The sequence below is a fragment of the Chelonia mydas genome, chromosome 1 (genome assembly GCF_015237465.2).
Source record: "Chelonia mydas isolate rCheMyd1 chromosome 1, rCheMyd1.pri.v2, whole genome shotgun sequence".
Classification (NCBI taxonomy): domain Eukaryota; kingdom Metazoa; phylum Chordata; order Testudines; family Cheloniidae; genus Chelonia; species Chelonia mydas.
In genome coordinates, this window is record NC_057849.1 from 164,029,405 (window position 1) to 164,053,164 (window position 23,760).

At 43.1% G+C, this 23,760-nt stretch overlaps 1 protein-coding gene across 7 annotated transcripts in view; it reads right to left on the reverse strand.

Annotated features, from left to right (window-relative positions):
* The window catches only part of MAP3K7CL (MAP3K7 C-terminal like), a 115,769-nt gene that overhangs the window by 61,878 nt on the left and 30,131 nt on the right, over nt 1–23,760 (reverse strand). For 5 of the 7 annotated variants that reach the window (XM_043538310.1, XM_027832866.3, XM_027832865.3 and 2 more), the window contains 2 exons: nt 21,476–21,584; nt 7,579–7,640 (listed from right to left, as the gene is read on the reverse strand). In XM_043538310.1, coding sequence (XP_043394245.1) covers nt 7,579–7,640; nt 21,476–21,584 — 171 coding nt within the window. The remainder of the gene's footprint in view (nt 1–7,578; nt 7,641–21,475; nt 21,585–23,760) is intronic. The other 2 variants (XM_043538312.1, XM_043538311.1) reach the window with 1 other exon arrangement.

Consider the following 23,760-nt stretch of genomic DNA (forward strand, 5'->3'; position numbering starts at 1 on the left):
CATTACTTTCCCAATAAAATCTGACTTAAATTTACCTGTGACTTTATAAATGAGGCAAGTCTTTCTGTTACATCAATTTTATGCTAATCTAATTCTATTGATTTCAACAGAGTTATACTGCATAAAACCAGTGCTGCTGAGAATCAAGTTCATGATTTCATGTAAGGCCATAGAAGGGAGTTTCATTATTTTTATAAGTACAATTTTCCATGACTACATTCTTCTCTATTCAGGGGAAAACAGGAACACCCAACAGGAGTGCACAGCATAACTGAGAGAGGAGGAGACAGATGGAGCAAAACATATCAGGAGCAGAGACTGGAGAGACATAGTACAGGGCCCAATAACTTGGGTGTCTAAAGTTGGACACGTTCATCTGTAGTTAGCAATCTAAATATCCACTTCAGGCATTAGGTACTGAGTAGATGTCTAAACATGGTATATATCTTTTAGTTCAAAAAATAGGATCTCAGGCAGTGGAGTCACCTCTCATAGCACTATTAATCAAGAAAGCCCCCTCAGAAGAACCAGTCTTTGGGGGGAAGGACAGAGGTTTTTACTTCCTCACAGCAAACTCCCAAATGCAGAAAGCATGTCCTCTCTCCCATGAGTCCAGTGTGAGGGAAACAGGACTGGACCCAGGACTCGGATTCAGATAAACACTTAAGCATGTACTTAAGTCAATCCTTATTCAGGAAGCACCTGACTTCAATGGTACTTAGCACATGCTTAAGTGTTTTGCAGAATTGGGGCCAAGGACAGCAAGCTGAAGTGGAAGAATAGGGAGCTTTATTTACATCAACTCTGCTTTAGTTGAGCAGCCTGGTAATTTCTCCATACAGATTTATTTATTTCATTAATTGTAATATGTCAGAATGATTCAACTTTTCTACTTAGATAGTTTAGCCTGCTGTGTAGTCAGCACACACTGAACTTTCTGAGGCTAGTGGGCCCTAGAGGCCTACCAATAATGTCTTCTTGATGCAGCCCATCAGAGCTGTGTAGCAGTTTGTTTTGTTTAATACAAAGCAATTAATACTCCTTGGAATTTTTCCATTGCAGAATAATGGAAAATGGAACTTTCAGAAATGTATTTTTAGAACAAAGTTCTTGCTGTGACTTCACTAAGTAGATCAGAATACTGGAATGAAGATTTCCATTTTTCAGAAAAAGCACTTAACTTTCAATTATCAAAAGTGCTCTGTTGTAAGAATGGCTATAAAGCACTAAATATTTGCAATTAGTCATCTAGAAATATTTATTCTGGATCTGGAGCTTCACCTCTGCAGAATCTCTGCTTAGAATGGACTGACAAAGCTCCACAGCTCAATGGGACGCGCACACCTTCTGTGGAGTACCAAGATCAGTTCTGCAGGGTCCTCCCACAAGCAAGTGCACAGAGGGTGGGTGGTGGTGGGATCCGGGTAGTGATGAGTGGAGGTGGAACGATCCATTTCAAGGTTACCAGTATCTCTTTGGGGCTCTTACATCTAGAGAGAAAGACCACTCATCCGACAGAGAAGAGAGTAGCACGCTGCCTGATATTTGGTCTGTAGACTGCTGCCCAGGATTCTGGATTAAAAGCACTAAACTATAAGGCTGAGATTTTTAGTCACTTATTGAATACCCAAATTATTTCTGTGGTTTTGAAAATCCCACCCCAAGGATTCCAGTCATTTGTGCTCTTTGATATTACAAGTTTCAAAATCCTCCTCTAGGAGTTTGAGAGCTCACAATTGGCAAGTTACGTTTTAAGAAAAACTGAGTATCAACCATTGTATATCCATTTACCTTGCACTTACATGTATACTTTGTTTCTCTTAATAAAATATCAGTGTCTGCCTATAAACCTGACACCATGAGGAAAGCCTTGTAGCCTGAAATATTGGTATTTTTACTGTGAAGATACACACAAGAATACTTAAGTAAAAGGATTTCTCACTGTTGTGCTGCAATTGACTTAGCATTTTGGATTCAGAGAAAATTCAAAATCAAATTGCCTAGCTAGTTTACAGTAGATACAAATAAAGTTTAAGATATTAAATATAAAAACCATTTCATTTACACTACAGTTGTGAAACAAACTGACAATAGCAAGGAAACTCAAGGCTGAGCTGAATTCACTGTTAAATTTAAACACAGCACAAAAGTCTGAGTTTAGGGCCCAATCTGGCAATCACTTGAGCACTTGCCCATTAACTCAATATGATTACTTACGTGTATAAATTTAAGCATGTGCGTAAGTGTTTGAAGGATTGTGGCCTAAGAATGAAGTACCAACATTAATTAATCTGATAGAATCAGCCAGACACTCATCATAATGTATACTTCCCTGATATTACAAAAATGTCCCTGAAAGATAATAAAAAGAACACTATCTGACCCAAAGCCTTTGATGGTTGCTTTGGACTGGCTATGGCATCTTGAGAGAGAAGGAAAAACTTAGGCAGCTCTTTAAAAAAAAAAAAAAAAAAAAAAAAAAAAAATTTATGGACTCAGCAAACCAAGAGGGCTCTCTGTAGAGTTTTTCCACAGTGTATTTAGAATATTTTGTAAAAGGCTATTATTTATCCAAAAGACTTAAATGCTTCTAGAGGAGCAGTTTCAGTCTATTGTGAAAGTATACATTTAGAGAGTGTATTATATGTACTAGAAGTGGGTTGTAAAAGTCTTAATAAAAAAAATAGAGACACAAGGTGGGTGAGGTAATATCTTTTATTGGACCAACTTCTGTTGGTGAAAGAGACAAGTTTTTGAGCTTACAGAGAGCTGTTCTTCAGGTCTAGGAGAGGTACTCAAAATGTCATAGGTAAATACAAGGTGGAACCTACTGTTAAGCATAAACAGTTAACATGTTGCAAGGTGAAATGGGCAGTTAACACCTCTGCAGTCATATGACAAAGGAAAGTTAGTGGGTTACAGATTCTTGTAATCAGCCATAAATCCAGTGTCTTCACTGAGTCCATGATTTTTAGTGTCTAGCAGAGTGTGATAAGGTGTGTTCTCCACACTTGCCCTGAAGGGGTTAATGTAGACCAGAGGAGCCACTTAATTAGGCTGCAAACTGGGGGGAACTAAGGCCAAGGGGAAAGCCCTAATTAAGGGAAGATCATCTGTGTAGGAACAGGAATGGGGTTCTACAAAGCCAGAGAGCTGATAGCAGAGAGAGGCTGCAGGTAAGTAGTCTGTAGTCACTCCCTGGGAGAAGGGGTGTGTGTTTGGGGCTATAGAAATTAGCCTGCAGTTACTCCCTGAGAGGAGAGAGATTGGGCTGGCAAACCTGGGGGAGGGGAGGGGGGCATCAGAGCCAGAAGGAGTACGAAAGGCTCAGGCAAAAAGGCAGCAAGGTTCAGGATAGTGCAAACCTGGGTTGCTGACTAGAGGGTCCTGAGCTGGAATCCAGACTAGAGGGTGGCCCCAGGTTCCCCTGCCAGCCACTGTGGAAGTGGCACCATCGGGGCAGTGAATGAGAAGGCTGACTAAGACTGCTAGTAAGGAACTGACTTTGATACCTCGGAAGGGGGAAGCATGCATAGAGACCTGGCTGGAGGGCCAAGTCACGAAGAAGGAGCACCTTGAGTCGCAGAAAGCACGAGAGAGTGCAGCAGGGTGTGCAGCGAGTAGCAGAAGGGGACTCTGGACTGGGAAAGAGGTAATTCCCAGAGTGGCCAGGAAGAGGTGTCACCTGTGGTGAGGGGACCTGGTGAATTTATGAATTTAAGTTTCCAAACTCATCCTTTGAAGGTGTTGTGCAGGTTTTCTTTGCAGATGAGGACTGAGAGGTCAGATATGATCGTTTTGTGAAAAGTGTTCACCCATGGGACATAGCGCGTTTTTGTCTCTTTCACCTGCAGAATTTGATCCAATAAAAAAATATGACCTCATCCACCTTCTCTTTCTCTCTCTCTCTAACATCCTGGGACCAACACAGGTACTACAACACCGCAAACAATTTTTTTTTAAATTAAAAAAATAGTCACTTTGGATGTAAACTAGCAATAACGGATTATCTGTGTAACTTTGTTTATAAATATCACAAGCAGCAAAGATAGTCATACACAGCACTCTTCATCCAGAGATCTCAGTGTGTTTTACATAGAAAAGTAAACATCACTATTTCCATTTTACAAAGGATAAACAGATGCACAGAGAGGTGAAGTGACTTGTCCAGGGACACACAGGAAGTCCCTGCAGAACTGGGAATAGCACCCAGGTTTCCTGACTACCATTCAGTGTTCTAGACATTCAAAACTACTGGCTCACTCAAATTAGGGCTATTTACTGCAGAAAATATCCATGGCCTTCTGAGACAGCAGGAAGATCAGCAGACTGAAGAAAGGCTAACATACCATCATACACCCCACCAAACTTTACACAAGAATTCTGTATTCTGGGCCTATTCCTTTTACCTTTCCTACAAATCCCACAGGCCCACCCCTGTTCTCTGTATTCTGGACAGCCTCCATTATCCTCCATCCCTTCCCCTGTCATCTTTTTGGTGAGTAGTGGGAAGGACAGAAAATGAGGTTTCTCCAGACCAGTGGCCCCCGGCATCATCTCCTTAGTTGACAGAAGACAGCTAAAGAAACATCATTGGACCACATAGCTCCTTTGAAAATATTTCCCAGTTTACATGAGGAAAGCACCCGCCTTTGCATTTAAATGTCAGAGGATACCTGCTGTCATTTACATGAGCTTGAGTGTTCCTGGGAAAGATATGATCTGAAGCAGCCATCAAAAGTGAAACTGTCATGATTCTGCAGCTACTGTGGAGGGGCACTGACCCCAGGAATAGGGAGCCAGCTCTTTGCCTGCTAAACCTCCGAGTTTCCATGGACCAACAGAAATGGTCCGATTCTGCGGTGAGTTGGGCTACTTTGTGTTATGCTTGCATCACAAACTACAGCCCTAAAGGCTTCTTAGCAGGCGACAGGAGGATTCCCCCAACAGTGTAGCAGCTCATATGTCGAAAGTGTGGCTGAGACAAAGGGAACACGGCAGAGGTGTTAACATCCTTGTGATCACTGACATAGTGGGGGCTTGTCAAGGTTCCTTCCCCACTCTGAATTCTAAGGTACAGATGTGGGGACCTGCATGAAAGACCCCTTAAGCTTATTCTCACCAGCTTAGGTTAAAAACTTTCCCAAGGTACAAACTTTGCCTTGTCCTTGAACAGTATGCTGCCACCACCGAGCGTTTTAAACAAAAAACAGGGAAAGAGATGACTTGAAGACGTCTTCCCCCAAACTATCCCCCCAAGCCTTACACCCCCTTTCCTGGGGAAGGCTTGATAATAATCCTCACCAATTGGTACAGGTGAACACAGACCCAAACCCTTGGATCTTAAGAACAATGAAAAATCAATCAGGTTCTTAAAAGAAGAATTTTAATTAAAGAAAAGGTAAAAGAATCACCTTTGTAAAATCAGGGTAGTAAATACCTTACAGGGTAATCAGATTCAAAACATAGAGAATCCCTCTAGGCAAAACCTTAAATTACCAAAAGACACAAAAACAGGAATTTACATTCCCTCCAGCACAGCTTATTTTACAAGCCGTTAAACAAGAAAATCTAACGCATTTTCTAGCTAGATTACTTACTAACTTTACAGGAGTTGCAAGGCTTACATTCCTGATCTGTTCCCAGTAAAAGCATCACACAGACAGACAGAACCCTTTGTTCCCCCCCGCCCTCCAGATTTGAAAGTATCTTGTCCCCTCATTGGTCATTTTGGGTCAGGTGCCAGCGAGGCTACCTTAGCTTCTTAACCCTTTACAGGTGAAAGGGTTTTGCAGCTGGCCAGGAGGGATTTTATAGCACTGTATACAGAAAGGTGGTTACCCTTCCCTTTATATTTATGACAGGGTTGTTGACCAAACAGCATAAATTAGAGTAACCTTCGGGATACTCTAATTCAGTGGTTCTCAAGCAGGAGTCCAGGGCGGGGCCGCAAGCAGCTTTCAGGGGGGTCTGCCAAGCAGGACCAGCATTAGACTTGCTGGGGCCCAGGGCAGAAAGCCGAAGCCCCACTGCATGGGGCTGAAGGTGGAGGCCCAGAGCCCCGCCACCCAGGGCGGAAGCTAAAGTCTGAGCAATTTAGCTTTGCGAGGCCCCCTGTAGCATCGGACCCGGGCAATTGCCCTGCTTGCTACCTACTAACGCTGGCCTTGGCTTTTATATGCAGAAAAACAGTTGTTGTGGCACTGGTGGGCCATGCAGTTTTCAACAGCATGTTGGGAGGGGCCTCAGAAAGAAAAAGAAAGAACCCCTGCTCTAATTTATGCTGGAAACTGACCTGGTACCAGAATGGCCTAAGATTAAGCTTAGGGGAGAAATGTAAGAAAAACCTTTGTATACCAGCCCTATCTTGCCACAGCTTCACTGAATGCTTTGTAACCTCAGTGAAATATCTTGCCTGGAGCCTATCTTGGACTGGATATGGGCTTTAAACCATTTTACAAAGTATCTGCGCAATCCTTCTCCCATTGAAATAAGTAGTGACATTCCTATTCACTCCAATGGCAGCAGGATGGGCCCTGCTACGGTTTGCACACAAATAATTCGTAAATAAATAAAAAAAACATCGAAACTGCCACAGTGGCCAAATTTCCCTGCACTGGGTTGAAAATTCAAACCAATCTCCTTGTTGCTATGGTTTCTCTCTCTGTGCAAATGTGAAGTCCCATTAAATTTTTAGAGCTCAGATGTACACCACTGAAACACTCACAGTAACTTAACTATGGTGTACGGGGAGACTTTGGCAAACCAGTAAAGTGCCTGAAACCACTACGGCTTATTGCTAAAAGCAGCCAAGTCAGCAGGCTGTAAATTAGCCAAGTCAGCAGGCTTAGCTTAACCAAGGCAGGAGGGGAAGGGGGTTTTTGGGTGCCACAGAAAGGGCAGCTTGAGCCCGTGTCCTTCCTGATAAGAATTGCGTTGAAGTTGCTGATACATGCATCTTAGAAGAGCAGGATGTGCCCCAGGAATATCTCTTGGGGCCTCAAGGCTGCAAACCTTGGAAAAACCCACACCTGGTTAATCGATAATCAGAAGGACCCTCTCACTTGACCATTGAAACTGCTTACTTAACGAGTTTGCTTTAAGGGACATGTCATTCTATTACTAATGTATAAATAAAGGGGAAAAGTTTGAGGTAGGGGGACTCTTCAGGACTGGACTCTCCCACTGGATGCATCTTGTGTTCCCCACCAGCAGACGGGCTGCCGCTGTGCCACTAGAGAGCTACACTCAGCTTTGGTAATTCTCAAGGGTTGGGGGTGTTTTACTAACCTGTTGCAGACATGTGTACAAGTGCTTGAGATGAAGTAAAGTTTAGCTTTAAGTGAAAGCACTCTTGTGTAGTCCTGTTTGTGCCAGCCATCTATCGGTCGGACGGCCGTGTCTCCCCTGATTTATTTCCTGACACCACTTTGCACAGAGTAAAAGTTACCAAGAGCTTTGGGTTGAAAGAACCCCGGGTAACAATGGCACCACAAATATATTGTTTCACGGTTGGGTTTTTTTAAAAATCTAATCTACATGGTATAGAATCAGTTAAAAATAAAAATCAAAGTTTACCTGAAGTTGCTGTTCTAGTTCTGGGAAAGCCAAAGGAAAGGTGTTTTCAGGAGGAGTATCATCTAAAATGTAAACAGACATTTTGAAAGATAACGCTTACTATAAAGGCATTTCACATGCTCAGTTGACATAGTATGGCATGTATGTTGTCCCTTCTGTCCTGATCCTGCAAAGACTTACACACATACTTAACTTGATACAAGTGCGTAGTCCTACTGAACTCAGTAGAACTACTCATGGGTGTAAAGTTAAGTCTTTGCAGAACTGGAGCCTTACTTTGTGTTACAATAATCCTGAAACAGAGTCACACTTATAGAATGTATTATAGCACAGTAAATTAATCAATCAATCAATCAAAACATCAAGACAATTTCTATCCCCTGCTTCCCAATTACAGAACAAATAATTCAGGTGTCTGCCATACACACCCATGCCTTCAATGAGCTCGTGACTTCAGTAAAGAGTGAGGCCTTGTCTACACTGGCAAGTTTCTGCGCAGTAAAGCAGCTTTCTCCGGTATAACTCCCAAAGTGTAGACACTGCCAAGCCACTTAGCACGCAGAAACTGCACAGTTGCAGCACTTAAAAAAAACCACCCTGATGAGAGGCGCAGAGCTTTCTGTGCTGGGGCTACAGCGCCACGGTGCCGGTGTAGACACCCTCGTTGCTTACAGCACTGCAATTGGCCTCCGGGAGGTGTCCCACAATGCCTGTTCTCGCCTCTCTGGTCATGGGTTTCAACTCTACTGCCCTGCCCTCAGGTGACCAACCGTGAGTCCCGCCCCTTAAATTTCTTGGAAATTATGAAAGTCCCCTTCCTGTTTGATCGGTGACATGTGAAGTGGTCTCAGCACATCTTTCCAGGTGGCCATGCCTGCTCCACGCGCTAGGCGATCCCCCACTTGGAGCAATGCCGAACTGCTGGACCTCATCAACATTTGGGGAGGGGAGGCTGTCCAGTCCTAGCTGCACTCCAGCAGTAGGAATTATGATACCTACAGACAGTTCACGATGCATGACAGAAAGGGGCCATGATCGGGACACACTGCAGTGCAGGGTCAAAGTGAAGGAGCTGCGGAATGCCTACCACAAGGCACAGGAGGCAAACCGCCACTCCGGTGCTGCGCCCACAAGCTGCCGGTTCTACAAAGAGCTGGATGTGATAATTGGTGGTGATGCCACCTCCACTGCGAAGGCCCCTGTGTATACTTCGGTTGCTCACGGGCTAGTCGAGAGTGGACGGAGCCAGGAGGAGGAAATCTTGGACGAGGATGTGGAGGGGGACCCAGAGGCAGAGGACGACTCAGAGGTCAGAAGGGCATGCAGTCAGGAGCTCTTCTTTACCCTGGAGGAGGCTAGCCAGTCACAGCTGTTGGAGTTTGGCAAAGCACAAACAGGAGAGGAGCCCCCTGGTAAGTGGCTTTGATTTTGGGAATCACTGAAGCAAGTTGTTGGGGGCAGGAGGGTTGCAGAAAGCAGTCTTGGGTCTGCATGATGCGCATACCACCACTCGCCTAGACTGAACAGCAGAACAGGGTGTTGATTGACTCCCTCACTTCATAGGAATCTGCCTCAGAGATCTCCAGGAAACTCTCATGGAGACACTGGGAAATCTGCTGCCACAGGTTCTTTGGCAGAGCTGCTTTGTTTCTTGCCCCATTAAGAGTAACTTTCCCATGCCACTCTGCCATCACTGTGGGGCCAGGAACCATTGCTGCAAACAGGTGAGACACAGAAGGGCCAGGGCAGAAGCCACAGTCTTGGAGAAGACCCTCCCTTGATTCCCTGCTCACCCTCTACAGCGAGTTATCTTCCATAATGAACACAGCCTGTGGAAAATGTGGGGACAGTAATGATTATGGGGCCCCCCCTACAGTGCTGGCTCTCCCCAAGAGCCACATGCCCAGTGTAAAGTATGGTCCTGGAACACTAATTTCCACTGCCCCTGCGGTTACTCACCATTTTGGGGGTCTTGTGGCTCATGTGTGCTTGCCTGGGGTCAGCCAGTTAATGACAGGTATGTGAATAGTGGTTTTAAATCAGTGGTCTGTGTGTTGCAAACAATACTGCTTCCGCAAAATGTTGCATTTTGGCTTCACAGATATGACCTTGGGAGCCCAGCCTCCCTCTTCGTTATCGCTGGCTGAACTGCTGCGCAGAATTAGAAAGTGGCCACGAAGAACTAAAGAGGACTTTCTGCGTGATGTCATGATGCACTCCGCGGCCGAAAAACAGTAATTGAAGGAGCGGCAGGACAGCAAGAAGAGGGACCGAAAGGAGCACGCAGCGTGCCAGAATGGAGCCACGGAGTGGCTCTTAAACGTTATGGAGCGCCAAGCGGACACGCTCCAGGCGCTACTAGCTCTGCAAACCAAGCAGCTCCGTGCCCACCCTCCCCTGCAGCTGCTGTCACAAAACTTTTTCCCATGCACCCCCCAGACACCACCAACACACTCTTATCAACCTCCTGGCTCCAGTCTGTACCCGCTGCATTCCACTCCTCCCCCTGTCACAGTCCAGCATGGCGGACTCCCAGTACCCACTGCACTCAACACCCATCCCTCTGCAGTTTAGCCCTCCTGAACTACAGTACCCGCTGCACTGTACTCCAAAGGACAAGGCTGCATATGATACCTGGACATACACAAATCTTTAACCGTCCCTGGGACCCCACCTCCCCAGGGGACCCTTCCTTCCCACAGGGCTGATGTGTTTTTTTGTTTGTCTCTCTCCTCCGGTTGTTGTTTTTTAATAAAAGAATTGTGCTGGTTTGAAAGAAATCTTTATTCCATTCATTGAAAGCAAAGAGAGCCTGCAAAGCAACAGGCAATTTTCTTCAACCTTCGTAGTGCATCGTCTGCACCAATCACAATCACCTCCTAGCATTACAAGCACTGCACTCCTGAGCACAGCAACAAATATTAGTGGCTTTCAGCTTCAAATTGCTGCCTCAAGGCATCCCTGATCCTTATGGCCCCGCGCTGCGCCTCTCTAATAGCCCTGGTCCCTGGTTGTTCAAATTCAGCCTCCAGGCGCTGAACCTCAGCGGTCCAGCCCTGAGTGAAGCTTTCACCTTTCCCTTCACAAATATTATGGAGCGTACAGCATGCAGCTATAAGCATAGGAATAGTGTCATCAGCCAGGTCCAGCCTCCCGTATAGGCAGAGCTAGCGGGCCTTTAAATGGCCAAAAGCACGCTCAACAGTCATTCTGCACTTGCTCAGCCTGCTGTTGAGCTGCTCCTTGCTGCTGTAAAGGTTCCCCATGTATGGCTTCATAAGCCACGGCATTAAGGGTAGGGAGGTTCTCCCAGGATCACAATGGACATTTCAACTTCCTCTAAGGTGATCTTCTGGTCCGGGAAGAAAGTCCCTACTTGCAGCTTCCTGAACAGGCCAGTGTTCCAAAAGATGTGTGTGTCATGCACCTTTCCAGACCAGCCTGTGTTAATGTCTGTGAAACGCCCACGGTGAGCCACAAACGCCTGGAGAACTATAGAGAAATACCCCTTCCAATTAATGTACTCAGTGGCTAGGTGGTCTGGTGCCAGAATTGGAATATGCATGCCATCTATCGCCCCTCTGCAGTTAGGGAAGCCCTTTTGTGCAAAGTCATCTACAATATCATGCACATTGCTCAGAGTCGCAGTCTTTCAGAGCAGGATGCGATTAATGGCTCTGCACACTTCCGTCAACACGAGTCCAACAGTTGACTTTCCGACTCCGAACTGGTTAGCGACCGATCGGTGGCAGTCTGGAGTAGCCAGCTTCCACAGTGCAATTGCCACGTGCTTCTCCACTGACAGGGCAGCTCTCATTCTCACGTCCTTGCGCCGCAGAGCTGGGGCAAGCTCATCACACAGTCCCATAAATGTGGCTTTCCTCATGTGAAATTACTGCAGCCACTGCTCGTCATCCCAGACGTAGATGATGATATGATCCCACAACTCAATACTTGTTTCCTGAGCCCAAAAGCGGCGTTCCACTGTGGTCAGCACCTCCGTGAATGCCACAAGAAATCTCGTGTCATAGCTACTACATGTGGCGAGATCAATCTCAAACGCCTCTTGCCTTTGTAGTTTAAAGAATAACTCCACTGCCACTCGTGACATGTTAGTGAGAGCGAGCAGCATATTGGTCAACAGTGCGGGATCCATTCCTGCAGACCAAAGAGGCAGAGCGTGCAGTATACAAACCATTAAAACATGGCATCAAATGAGGACGGAAGCACAGGGATTGCTGGGATGCGAAGAATGCATCACGTGGCATTGGGACAGGACCCAGGATGCTCTGCGACCCCCTTCGCCTTCTCACAGCTCTTAGCGGCAGAAAAGGAAAAGATGCTGTGTGGGATAGCTGCCCAGAATGCATCGCTCCAAATACCGCTGAAAGTGCCACAAGTGTGAACAAGCTATTGCGCAGGCAGCTGATAGTGTGAACACACAACAGCGGTTTCCCTTCAGCGCTCTCTGAGCGGTGATGTAACGGCCGGTGATGTAATTCTGCCAGTTTAGACATATCCTAAAGAGAGTTCATCACCTGCTAGGGGTACTCAGAACGTTGCAGGGTTGGGCCCAATTGTAAGCATGACTTCTAAACAGTCTTGAAAATGACTTTTCTGCTGTGGTTTACTAGGGCTAAAATAACAATATGAGAAACAGTTTTCCCCCTGTAGTAACTGTAATGCCCATGGAACACACCACAGATTCTTTGTGTAGCTAGAGAGGAATGATACAGCACAGACAGCAGCAGTGCAAGCTTCTCCATATCACATTACTTATGTGTCTTTACTCTGAGCTGGAAGGACCCACCTGCCGGGATGAAGTTAATTCATTCATTATGCTCAATCAAATCAAGGGCTCTTTAACATAGGCTGCCAACCAGGTGTGACTGAGTGCCAGTCATGCCCATTTTGTGGTGCTCACTAGGAACTGGACTGAGAATAGAAATGTGAATCATACTCCTGTGGCAATATTAATTACTCATAGTCACTGTCACACGAACAGTTTTGCATTGGATTTCACTGTTGTTTCTGTATCTTGCTGCAGGTTACAGATCTTTATTATTAGCTAGCTTTCAGAGTCTGTTGTATGCAATGTCGCAATTAAACCACGGGTTGTTTAAACAGTAGAAAACTGCTGAGGCAGGATCTTGTAAGCTGCCTTTTGCCATCAGACCTCTGTGTGCCCACAGAGCCTCACTGAATCAATAGGGCTTTGTGGGGATGCAGAGGTCTGCTCACGCAGAGTATCTTGCCAGATATTCTGCACCTCTGTATCCTACTATCAGTGGTCATGGAGTGCAGTGATTGTGGCGGGGAATAGGGAAAATAAACAACCTTGTTCCAGGCCAAGTATACAGAATATATATTGGCTAGTATACAGTCAAAGCCTTGCTTTAACTAATATAGAGTTGGTGTCCAGGGCAATGAGCTGGCCTTACCATGAATCATACTGTATTGCACACTGGACATGGTGCAAACAAACAAACAAACAAAAGTGAGGGCTATACCAAAGAAAAATGAAGTGGAGAAGAGGGCAACAACACAAGTAAAACAAATAGAGAGTCCATAGATACCAAAATCTAGTATTAATATTCTGAGGCTCAGTTTGCAGTATTATTAAAAACATCTTCCCACCACCTACCCACAAGGTTTCTCCTGCTAGACATTTAAATTTTTTAATTGCATAAAGTTACTTCACATCAACGTGCCAGTGTTCACGTTTAAGTCGCTGTTGCCTTCTTGTGCAAATTTTAAAAATAGACGAATATTCTAAAAGAAGAAAGACAAATCATGCTGCATAGCCAAATTGAAAGAAGGAATATGACTCAGTCAGACCAGTAGTACAACTGCCCTACAACATTTGGACTAGTAGTTGTAAAATATTTTGACAGCAATATTGGATCAGAGTTGTGGAGAGCAGTTAAACTGACATTTGACAATTCCAGCAGTACAACATACTGTACCAGTAGCAGTAAGAAACACCCCACATGATTTTAATTTTCAAAAGAAATCAAGAACATGTAAAGCAGGAATTGCTGTTATTTTTCACGTGCACAAGATTTTAAATATATCTTCTTTTTGAATTTTTGACTGTTTCAAATTATTAGAAATGTTACACTACGAACTGCAGTGTAGTTAATAGAAGCAGCAAATAAAAAAATAAAACAAATTCCCTAAATAAATTTTAAAAGGATGAACTTTAAAAAGAAATAATTTCAGAGGAAATCCTTTCAATAAGCAGATGTTCACTGCTTATTTTCTGAACACAAAGTGACTGAGTCAATGGTACTAAAAATAGACCTTATTGGTATCTTAACCATTATAGCATACCATAGTACATTTTATAATGGGCCTGCCTTAGCATCTACTCAACAGCTGCAAGGGTTTTTTTTTAGTCACACTAGTTTAAAACATCTTTAAATCAACTTCTTTGTGCTGTTATACACTAGATAAACTAAGAAATTAAGTGGCAGGAATTTTCTTGAATTCAGAAATTCATACACATACTTATAGACTAAAGCAAGGTAAAAAAAACACCAGCGCCACCCCCTAGCCACCGACCCAGTATAAGACTGGGATTTTCAAAGGAGCGTAAAGGGAGCTAGGCACCCAACTCCTTGTGAATTTCAATTGAAGCCTAACTCCATTAGATTCCTTTGAAAATCGCAGTTTAAGTTCCCAGTCCAACTCCCACTAAAGTTGATGGCAGTCTTTTTACCATTGTCTGGGAGTAGAATACACAACATTCCACTGCTGTCTTACAAATAGTTACGTAGCACACTGGCAAAGTGTGTGTTGTATCCTTCTTTAAGGGCTGATCCACATATAGGTGACATAAGCAGACATCTTTCCTGTATGTGGATCAGCCCTTAAAGAAGGATACAACACACACTTTGCCAGTGCGCTACACAACTATTTGTAAGACAGCAGTGGAATGTTATGTCTCAGGATTCCTGGTTTCTAATCCTGGCTCTGAGAGGGCAGTCTCTAGAGGCCAGAGCAGTGTTTACAGGCAGACAAGTACAGACACTGCTTGCTAAAAGGCATTGTGGCTAAATGAATGAGTCTTGGCTCTATCATATGAGAGCCGTGGGTTCTATTCCCAGTTATGCCTGAAATGACCTTGTGCAGCCTCTCAGTTACCTTACTTGTAAAAGGATAGGGGGAAAATGATTGCCTGCCCTTAGGATAGGAATATGAGGGGCTTGTTTAAGAATAAGTGTTATGGACTTCACAAAAATATTAACAGCACCCATGAGCTTCCTGCTCAGCATACTTTCTCCTAAGCTAAAGGATGTTCCGTGGGGGACTCTCAGTCTCATGCCCCTTAAGGGCCTTTCTCATAAATTCCTGTGAAATCCTCAGAAAAATGACATTACTGTCTACCAAAAACAGAACATGGTTTTAAGGATTAATCAGGGATATTATTATTATTATTATTATTATTTTTATATGAGCCTCTAAATAGAAAATGTATGCACTTTGAAACCCACACATGTTAAAATCATGAATTTATTATTTGTACTACAGTAGTTTCCAAAGTTCCCAATTAGGATCAGGGACCCATTCTGGTAGGCACTGTACAAACATACAGGATTACAGCATCCCTGCTCCAAGGAGCTAACAGCCTAAGGATATGTCTACACAGCAAAGAAAAATCCACAGCTGGCCTGTGCCAGCTGACTCAGGCTCATGGGGCTCAGGCTTCAGGGCTGTTTCACTGCTGTGTAGACTTCCAGGCTCGGGCTGGCACTGGAGCTCTAGGACCCTCCCACCTCATAGGGTCCTAAAGCCCAGGCGCCAGCCTGAGCCCAGAGGCCTACACAATAATGTAACACCACTGCAGCTTGATCCCCTCAAGTCCGAGTTGGTTGGCATGGGCCAGCCGTGGGTTTTTCTTTGCTGTGTAGATATATCTTTAGTTTGGGGTGGGCAAACTTTTTGGCCCGAGGGCCACATCGGGGTGCGAAACTGTATGGAGGGCCAGGTAGGGGAGACTGTGCTTCCCCAAACAGCCTGCCCCCCCCCATCTGCCCCCTCCCACTTTCCACCCCCTGACTGCCCCCCTCAAAGCCCCTGACCCATCCAACCCTCCCTGCTCCTTGTCCCCTGACCGCCCCCTCCCGTAACCGCCCCCCCGGAACCCCATCCCCTATCCAACCCCTCCTGCTTCTTGTCTCCTGACCGCCCCCTCTCGGGACCCCACTCCTTATCTAACCCCCCTGCTCCCTGTCCCCTGACTGCACCCCCCAACCTCCACCCCATCCAACCGCCCCCTGCCCCCTGACTGCCCCCCGGGACCCCTGCCCCTTATCCAACTCCCAGGCCCCGGCCCCCATACCATGCCGCTCAGAGCAGCATATCTGGCTGCCACGCCGCCCAGCTGGAGCCAGACACACTGCCGCGCTGTCCTATATGAGCAGGCAGCCCCGCCGCCTAGAGCACTGCCCGTGCGGCGGCATAGCTGCGGGGGGGGGGAAAGCGGGGGAAGGGGCCGGGGGCTAGCTTCCCGGACCAGGAGCTCAGAGGCCAGGCAGGACAGTCCCGCGGGCTGGATGTGGCCCGCGGGCAGTAGTTTGCCCTCTTCTGCTTTAGATTGTTAGCTCCTTGGGGCAGGGATGCTGTAATCGTATATGCGGAGTCTAGTTGCTGTGTAGACATATTCTAACTTAAGACAAAACTCAACAAGTGAGCATGGTAAACACTACGAAGGACAGAGGTGAGGGTACAAATAATAATCAGTATTGTGTTATTGTTTCCTTATTCCCTCCTATTTGCTGTATCCACACGTAGTCTGTTGTCTCATTCTTCAGTTATAAGCTCTTTAGGGCAGGGACTGTCTTTTTGTTCTGTGTTTGTACAGCGCCTACCACAAAGGGGTCCTGTCAATGACTATGGCTCCTAGGTGCTACCACAATACAAATAAATAATAATAATAACACTGTGAAAATAAGATTACAATGCACTTTAAAACCAAGGGATGAAAAGCACAGTGCAGGAGCCATTTACTATGATTTTACATAGTTAAACTAGCTGATTGCACAACTTGATGGTTCCAAATTATTTTAAGGTACAGGTCAACATTTTTAAGTATGAGAGCCCACGATTAGGCTCATAGATCCGTACCTAGGCCCCAAGATAAGGGAGTCCTTATTTTCAGAGGGATAGAGCACCACAGTTGTCACTGAACTAATTGGGTGCTGAAGATGCTCATTATCTCTGAAAAATCAGGCCACTTCCGTTGAGCCTAGGGCGTGATCTACACTAGAAAATTAGGTTGGTTTACCTTTGTTGGTCAGCGCTGTGAAAAATGCATACCCCTGAGCAGCATAGTTAAGTTGATCTAATTCCCCATGTAGACAGCACTAGTTCAACAGAAGAATTCTTCCATTGACCTAGCTACCACCTCTTGGGTGTCCACACTGAAGCTCTACAGCGGCACAGCTGCAACAGCACAGTTGTGGGGCTAGAGAGTTTTAAGTGTAGATAACCCTAAATGTGGTTTTCGAGCCTAACTTTTAGGTACCCTTTTTTATAAACTTGGGGCATATATTTTATATATTAGCAATCCCCACTGGTCCTTTACCCATCCATTTTCAGCTGCAGGCATTATGATAAAAGTGAGACTGGAGGAGGGATTTGAAGGAGCTGCTGAGGAAGCATCTACTGTAAAACACAGTTATTGGTTTATGTGGCCACATACAACAAAAAGCAAGGGATCCCCATGACCACATTAGGAGGACTGGATTAAAATGGTTGGGGATGTAAAGAAAGTTGTCAAAAGAAGTAATTTCATGTACATCCAAATATTGTATTATTCCCCTCCCCCATCAATGCCATTAAAAGAAAGCACATACATTTTTACCAGTAAATTTTCAGGGGAAGTGGTTATTAGCAGCAGACTGACTTCAAGTGAAATAAATGACTGACAATTAGAAAAAAATGCATGTATTCAACAATTAGGTAACACCCAATTCCACTGCCAGTATTTTATAGCTGGATTCAAACTCTCCTTAGGCATGTGAAGCTGTGTATTTTACCTACAAAACGAGATAAGGTACATCTACAAACGACAGGCATGCCCATCATGTCCTATTAGAATAAAGTCCCTACTTCTAACCACTTAGCCCTAACACCTATAAAAAACAAGATTAACCTTGGTCTCTGATTCTGGTTTTGATTGAGGCCTTGTCTATACACAAACTTTAGTTAGTTTAATTAAATTGGTTTAGTTAAACTGGTGCAAAGCCCTGTGTAGACACTCTTGGGACTGGTCTACACTACAGACCTATATCGGTCTAACATGAAAAATCCACACCCCTGAGCAACATAGTTATGCCGACCTAACATCCCCCCCTTTTAGATAGTGCTATGTCATCAGGAGAGCTCCTGCCAATATAGCTACCGCCTCTCAGGGAGGTGGATTAACTAAATTGATGGGATAGCTCTCTCCCATCAGCATAGAGTGTCTTCATTAAAGCGCTATAGTTGCGTAGTTGCATCAGTGCAGCTGTGCCGCTGTATTGTTTTAAATGTTGATGTGCCCTTATTTTGGCTTAAGGGCAGTTTATTTGGTTTAATTTAAATCTATTCCGTCATCAATTTAAGCAAAATTGAAATAAGCTTGTCCACTCAGCCTTCTGTGCTGATTTAATTCAATGTTTTAAATCACACCTTAAGCTAAACTGCTACAACTCTGACAAGCCCTGAGAAAATTTATGTCTAGTGCCAGCTTAATGAACTTGAGTAAAAGTGTCAAATATAGATACCTATATATACAGGATTAAGCGATATACAATAAAATTGTATTTTTTATATAGCATCACTGTTAGCAGTTGGTCAGACTGCCCTCAAGACTTTTAAGGACCTGGTCACCCCACAATCACAATAAAAATACAGCACAAGACTAGCCCGGTTTTAATTGTTTTTGTGGTCATTGTCAGACACTAAAAGAGCCAACTTTTGAACATAGTAAAACAATTTTTGGTATGGATAACATAAGCCATATCCCTTCTTGTAGATCAATAACACTAAATAACTTCCTTTTCTTGAGTTGTTAACAGTCTTTGTTTTCAGACCCAGGACTTTGTTGCAGTTTTAACCAGTGAGATAATCATCATCCAGGAGAAAAACACTCCTTTTCCCCTTTTATATCTGGTTATGTTGTAAATTCCTCCCTGCACTATTGTGGTAGGATAATTCAGCCTTACGGGGTATCACACCTGCCACCATGATTGGCAAATAAGACAACAACTAAGAAAAAAAATTAAATGAGTTTAATTCCCTCACCATCTCGCTCTGGGTGAGGTTTTACATACCATCACAATACTAAATCTCTCAAGATGCTGTCAGAGCTGAAACACAGAACTCCTTCCTGAATTGAGAAAAGCAACTCTCCTCAAACGAAAAAAGGATAAGAGGAATATAAAAAGGTGAAAAGAAGAAAAAAGATTCTGAATTTAAAATGGATAAAGGTGATAGAGACACATTGTATCAGCAGATTTGGGTGTTTTTTTGCAGTGTCTCTTTAAAAAAAGACATTTCAGTTGCTTGATTGAACTAGGATCATTTCAATGTGGCTTTCTATAAAACCTGAGACTTGGAGTGATTTTTCCTTTGCCTTGTTTGAATACATTTGACATTGATATCTCCATTAAGGCTTTCCATTAACATCAGGTGCTGAATTCTCCTGATGTGGTCAAATACGATGCCGATTTATACCTCTGAGTAGCCCGGGGGGTTGCAATTCAGTGTGAAATATTGTCCTTAATCTACTGGTTTCTATTTACTCTCTCCTATCTTCACAGACGGTCTGGATCACTTGCTGCAATAACATATGTATGCTGAGAGCCAGATAATGTGGGCAATGAGGAAGTCCTATAGAATTTAATAGAGAATGATCACCTTTCCATAGTTCTGAACCTTCCTACAAATTTTAATAGAAAGTCTGGAATTATTGGCAGGCCAGAGGAGACAGGGTGAGAGAAGGAACAGCTTGCGACATTACTGAATTTTGACCTTCCATGCCCTTCACAACCTTGTCCCTCGCTACTGTCTTCTCTTATCCCTTATCACATTGCCCTTCTATCTCCTCTGCTCTGCCCATTGTGCAAGCCTCCTTTGCCTAACTTTCAGCTCCTCATACAAGCAGCTGATTCTTCCATGATTCATAAGTACACTCCCCTCCCCTCCTTAAAATCTCTCTCTTCAGGACCTACCTTTGCAGTGATGCTTACAAGAAATCAGATTGTTAAGGATAGCTTAATGGGCAGATGGGGATAGTTGGTACTTTCTTTATATATTATAATATACCGGTAATTATAATTCACAAAATAAGGCATATATAAGCATGTACCGCCCCCCCCCAATTGTATTCTTCTTCTCCCAATTTTTATATGTCACTTCTCTTCATAAAGTCTTTAGTATATGAACTATGTTACCATTCATAATTATACGTCCCTTCAGGGCTGTGATGTGGATTGGGCTTTGTGGGCTACTGTAATATTAAGTAGTAATAAATACAGGAAGATTATTTTAAAATATTTTTTAAAATATTATAAAAGAAAAAAGAAAGATGACAAAAATTTTATGACTGTAACATTGAAGTTGAGATTGTATTCACACAGCATTCAGGAAACAGAGCATTATTATTCCTATAACAGCCTATACTCTGCTCCGTGATACAATTCAAATGCGGCATAAGTGGATGCCATTCCACTTAAGTCTGTAGACTTATATCTACTTATACCAGGTCTGAATGTGGTCCTGTGTGTAAAAGCATACACAAAAGCCGTTTGACACTAAAGAGTGTACAGAGAAAATAAGAATACAAAGAATGAAAAACAAAATCGCTGAGCAGAGTTAAGGCTGTTGTAGGAATACTAATGCTCCGTTTCCTGAATACTGTGTGAATATATATATGTTACTCTCTTGTGTAAGAATGCACAGAATAGAATAACTTACCTGAAAAGATCTGTGACTTCTGAGAGCAGAAGCTGAGATACACCATCCATATTGTGAAAGGGAGACAGATAGTACTGTAGCATAGGTAGTCTACAAACATGCATGGGAAGTGGGTTCACAAGTAATGATAACTGAAACCCTGTGCGTTTCAGGCTCTGTATACACCTCTGCCTTGCCTCCAGGCTCTCCCCTAGTACTGGCAGCAGAGCTAGCTTCCTTCTTTGTGATGCTGCCATTTGCTTCACTGTTGCTGGTTTACTTTATTTCATTCTGACTTTCAGAAAGTGACTATCAATAGCTCTCTGGGCATTTTCAAAAATTAAGGTACAGTCAATAATGTGAACCTAATCCAAGGGTTCACATATGCACAGGTTACGTTGGGGAAGTTAACGCTCAGTCAACATTAGCTTACAGGACAAACGGTAATGGAATTTGTACTACTTTATTGGGGAACTGAGTGCCTGTTTCCTGAATCCTTTCCTCAAGCTGGGCACTCTGTTGGTATTTTTCAACCTTTCTGCCTATGGGAAAGTGTCTTTTTGTTCTGTCCTTTGCTTAGATGCCAGCTTTGCCCCCCCACCCATCAAAATAAAATAACAAAATTTTAAAAATGTTGCCTAGGAGTTTTAGCACACTTTTTCAGTTTATATGCAAATATATTGGTAATTCAGTCACAGTTTTGTGTTTATTCCACATTATCTTGAAATAAATCTTAGTTTTACAGTATCTAGGCTGTTGGACAAGAGATTTTAATCTACTGTTAGTTTCCACTAACAATATTGTAGTTATCAGACAGGAAAACTAATCATTCACATATGTGGAAAAAGTCCATCCACGACACTGGACTTCATTTGGTAATATAAATACTATCAAGAACATAAAAAATCTAGAAATGTTTCATTTTGATTTATTCCATAAAATTGAACTGTACCTGGGGAGTCATTTAGACTGAAGGCAATTCGGACTGGCTTATCAGCAGGTACTCTTGCTGTGGTGATCATGTGGGCACTTGAGCCTACGCGTTTATCTGCGTGTTCCAGCTGCAATTACATAAATATTGCATACATTACAGATCATATGAAGCCATTATATCCTCACTTAGTGATTTGCACACATTTATAGCTGCACTTTTTGCATTTTTTGCATTTTTTACTCTAATAAAGCAAATTTAAGGTGACATGCACAGGGCTACATTTGATTTTTCTTTTACAAATTTTTTAAAGTGAAATTCAGTGATAGAGACTAAATTCCTTGATTTATCCACAGTCCATGTAAAGGCAAGGACAAAGCAAATTTCCCCATATTGTCCTGTCAGCATATTTCAGCCTTGACCTGGACAGTCACACATTTAAGAGTCAGAAGATTGTTAATTCTCCAAAGCTTGGTACTGACCCTTCAGTGGGATTCCTTGCAGATGTTAAGGGTCTGCCTAGAGGAAGTCAGTTGCAGGATCAGGGCCTAATTCAGCCTGTGGCCTTTCTTCTGAGTCTGCAAACTCCAAATGGCGGTTTTAATGAGGTGGATCCCTCCCTCTTCACTATGAAACAGCCCGAAACTCCCAATTCATTTCACATAGAACACCAAATAGCCATCAAATATTAAGGTCTTCAGTTGCTATCAACTTAGACAGGATAAGCTTAAAGCACGTCTAAGCTTATGACACTTATAGTTACATTATGTATATTTAGACTTTCCAATAAAAGTTTTTTTCCCAGAGTCTATTAAATATTTGAAGTCCAGCTTAAACTCCTATATATCATATAAAGCTGCTGTAATTATATTCACAAACAGTATACACTGAGACCCCAATCCTGCAATGAGCCAAGTCTTTGTATGGAGCCTAAATGAAGTTAATGGATCTTACATGGTGAAAGATCTGCCCAGGCAGAAATCATTGTAGCATGGGGGGGTAAGAGAACTAAGCAAACTTCAAACATTACCCAGCAGTGCATTGCACCTATATAACCTTGGTGGATTACTACAAGAATAACATTTAAAAAAATAAACACAAGTGTAAAACATGCACAGAAAATTGGAAATCAAATTATTCAGTAAAGTATAGCAAAATTGCTAAAAGCTGTGCTATACTACTGTAGACAATGTGGTATTTAACTGATGGAAAGGGAAACAACAGTTCTCTTAGCCGATCACAGTGCAGCTTTTCCGTTACACTTGAGAAAGCAATGTTCGTTTTTCTGCACTAAAATTGCATTACCCCATTTGATGTTATGTTTAATTATTAGCGCATCACATAAAATCAATACAAGAGAACATCATTACAAGATAAAGGTCTTGCTTGATGATGCACAAAATGAGTCAAATTCATCCCTAGCATCAATCCTTTGCAGGCAGTAGAGTAGCACCAAGCATAAGTTTGGCCCACTGACTTCAACATTTATTTTTTATTTGTTTTGTCTGTCTGAGCATTTAGCCGGCAGAGGGATACTGTTACTCTGTGGCAATGTTACACAATAATCCATTGACGTGAACTCTGATCAAATAGTGGATGTTTTACAGTGCTTAGATTTTCTTTTAAAAAAAGAACAATTATTTTAAAATCCTTATTTTGGAGCTGGCAGCCTCTTTTCATATTAATATTTGGAGGATTCTCATGAATAACCACATCTTCCCCTATTATTACTAATCAAAAGAACACGCACACACCCAACCAGCATCAATTGGAAGAGAGACCACAAAAGTCATTTAAACAGACAAAATGCCTTTTGGGGGGTCTGTTTATGTAGTAACTTTTTCTAGAGTAATGACTGCCCTCTTCCATGGTCTCTTTGTGAAAAGTATTTGAGACCTTGCATGGTTTTTTGTTGTTGTTTTTGTTTTTTTTAAAAAGAACAATTGCAAAACCAAAATTATTTATCATAACATACCCCCCCCCACGACTCTCAAACAAACCTAGAACAAAAGAGAGAGACAAATTCGCACAGCTTTGAAAACAAGACTGTTCATAGTTACACATTGTATCACACATGCACCACATCTGTTAACCATCATCAGACAGGTTTTCTACACAATAAGATGCTTCATGTTTAATATCACAGACTAAGAAATGAGAAAAAATATTCATGGAAGTTAATACCATTTTAACAACAAATATGATAGGATGTCTTTTGTTGAAATCCTTAAGCTTACCATAACTGAGCATTGTCTGAAGTAAATCAGTGGTCTTGCCCCATTCACACACTGTGTGGTCTACAATGT